Source organism: Bison bison, unplaced genomic scaffold, assembly GCF_000754665.1.
Source record: "Bison bison bison isolate TAMUID 2011002044 unplaced genomic scaffold, Bison_UMD1.0 scf7180017864379, whole genome shotgun sequence".
Lineage (NCBI taxonomy): Eukaryota > Metazoa > Chordata > Mammalia > Artiodactyla > Bovidae > Bison > Bison bison.
The window spans coordinates 84176-87197 of NW_011494951.1; the positions used below are offsets into that span (position 1 = coordinate 84176).

Genomic DNA, 3022 nt, shown 5'->3' on the forward strand with positions numbered 1-3022 from the left:
GTTATCATTTTTTTAATTTTCCACAGACTCTAATCCAAAGAAACGGTGGTGGATCAAAGGACTACAGGCAATAGATCACCCCAATATTAAACCCTGGAGCTTTTTCTGACGTTATCCTAAACATTTTTTTCCAGGCAGTAAAAATGTTTTTGTGCTGTGGCTTTGTAATTAACTTGAGATTTGAAACCAGCAAGTGAGAGACCACTGGTCCATGTTCATGGACAAAGGAGTAAGGGATGACATGGGGAGTGACATTCAAATATTTCATCAGGTGGGTGAGAGTAAGGGATGGGAGTGCACTTTGATTCCAGGAGGTTTTGATAACAAACACACCACGTTTTTTTGATGGAAATGTATGCTTCCCATTGGAAGATTACTTCATACTGACAGAGGTTATTTTATGAGTCTCATTCTCAGGAAAGACTGATTTGCTAACATAGTGGTCTCCTCTCCAATGTCATAGTCACCTTCATTATTTGTGATGAATTCCTGCCTCTCAGAGCTCTTAATCATGCTGGGGAGAAACATCACTCTGGTGAGTGAGTTCATCCTGGTGGGCTTCCCCACCGCCCCCTGGCTGCAGGTCCTGCTCTTCTCCCTCTTCCTTGTGGTTTACTTGCTGGTGGTAATAGAGAATCTTGCCATCATGCTCACTGTCTGGGTCACTGGCTCCCTCCATAAGCCCATGTACTATTTCCTGAGTAGCCTGTCCTTCCTGGAGGTCTGGTATGTCTCTGTCACCGTCCCCAAGATGCTGGATGGATTCCTCCTGCAGAGACGGCGCATCTCCTTCACAGGCTGCATGACACAGCTGTACTTCTTTATCTCGCTTGCTTGCACGGAGTGTGTACTTCTGGCAGCCATGGCCTATGACCGCTATGTGGCCATCTGCCACCCTCTCAGATACCCAGTCATCATGACCACAGGTCTTTGTGTACAGCTGGTGGTTTTTTCCTATATGACTGGTTTCATGATCACTGTGATCAAGGTCTCTTTTATTTCACATGTCACTTTCTGTGGCTCCAATGTCATGAACCACTTTTTCTGTGACATCTCACCAATCCTCAAACTGGCCTGCAAAGACATGTCCACAGCTGAGCTAGTGGACTTTGCTTTGGCTGTTGTCATTCTTGTCTTCCCTCTCGCCACTACCATCCTCTCCTATGTCTACATTGTTTCCACCATTCTGCGTATACCCTCCACCCAGGGAAGGAAGAAGGCCTTCTCCACCTGTGCATCCCACCTCACGGTAGTCATAATTTATTACACAGCCATGATTTTCATGTATGTTCGGCCCAGAGCTATTGCTTCATTTAACTCCAACAAACTAATCTCAGCTGTGTATGCAGTCCTCACTCCCATGCTAAATCCATTTATCTACTGTCTGAGGAACCAGGAAGTCAAGAATGCTATCAAAAAGACAGTGGGTGTTGGCCAGTGCTTCCTGCTCAGCTGAGGCCTGCTGCCTTGAGGAGGAGACTGTTCCAGACAGGAGGTCGTTCCCATGACACTTATCGTTCTGTTTTTAGCTTGCTCTATAGATCAGAAATCTTTAAAAAAAAAACAAATTGCAGCAAGGCAAACGTTTCAAAAAACTCTTAAAAGTAGAAACCACATATTCGAAATGTATACTTTGAACAATTATTCTGGATTCTGACTTAAAGCCTGCCTCTATATACAGCTGTACAATTGAAGTATGTCAACTCACTTGCCACTGTAGAACCTTCCACCAGATGCAGCTTAATTGTCACTTGTCACTCACTGAGAGGGTTTTGATTTGAGTCTGCAAATGATTGATTTATTATAATCTCTGTGCAGTCAAACCTCACTGCTAATGATAATCTGTGTTTTCCACCACTCTCCAGACCTAGCATCACTGCCTCGGCTCCACCTCAGATTCTCAGACATTAGATTCTCATAAGGAGCACTTGACCTTGATTCCACACACGCATAGTTCACAGTAGAGTTTGCACTCCTGTGATAATCTTATGCCGTTGCTGATCTGACAGGAGGTGCATATTAGAGGAATGATTTCCGTAATCCTAGACACTTACATCTTCCCCTGCTTAGAAAAGTACCAAATTCCTTAATTTGACATATTTGGTTTCTTTAATTAAAAGTAACGCCTTGCTGTGTCCCACTGCCTGCCCTTTGCTACAAAACTCCTGTATATCCTAGCTCTACCCCTCATCTCCTCAGAGCACTATCTCAGAGCTATCTGAAATGTTGTCTCCCAGCTGCAGATCTCATTTTGCCCAAATAAAATTTGCCTCGTTGGGCTTCACTGATGGTCAGTGGTAAAGAATCTGCCTGCCAGTTAAGGGTACAGGCGTTTTTCCCTCATCCAGCAAGATCCCACATGCGTGGAGTGACTAAGCCTGTGTATCACAATTATTAAGCATTTCTTTTAACACATGCATGAGACACAGATTCAACTGTTTTCTATTTCGGACCACGGCTCATCTTACATCAGTCTTTTCCTGATTTGGTTTCCTTCTCTTTTTGAATTTTTATCCAAGTTTTTAGGTATCCATATTTCTTAAATGATCACTATAAACATAAAACAGTCATTTGAGATAAGCTTTCTAGCATTCAACCATGAATCTATGCTTTCCTATCTGGCTTTTATTTCCTTTTAAAGTTTCTCCCATTTTCCTGAGAATGGAAATTGAATATGAGTGAAAAGTCAATATTCAATAGAATATTGACTCATCAATGAGAACTTTTTGAAGAGAAAGAGAGGACAATCTTGTTTAGCAAAGGAAAGATCTACTGAACTTAAGGATTTCCAATCCTTGATCTCTGTTCTGAAAAATTTTTTAGAACTGGGTGCTACTCTGAGATCAAAATATAATTAAAAACTTTCAAATGTGAATTTGAAAAAAAATAGGCTTTTAATCACCAAATGAACTGATGCAATTTAGATAAACTCCAGAAATTACGGTGCCTCCAAATTAAACTACAAGGCCATTTGTAGATACACTAAGCCCATATATTGATTTAAAGACAAAGACTCACTTAA

At 41.6% G+C, this 3022-nt stretch overlaps 1 protein-coding gene across 1 annotated transcript; it reads left to right on the forward strand.

Annotated features, from left to right (window-relative positions):
• Positions 1-511: 511 nt before the first annotated feature.
• LOC105001166 (olfactory receptor 6-like) lies at positions 512-1456 on the forward strand. The gene has a single exon (XM_010857343.1). The coding sequence runs from the start codon at positions 512-514 to the stop codon at positions 1454-1456; it is 945 nt and encodes a 314-aa protein (XP_010855645.1).
• The last annotated feature ends 1566 nt before the right edge of the window (positions 1457-3022 follow it).

What these genes read in the sequence shown, in the direction of transcription:
- LOC105001166 (XM_010857343.1), top strand. Translation starts at nt 512, where the DNA reads ATGCTGGGGAGAAACATCACTCTGGTGAGTGAGTTCATCCTGGTGGGC.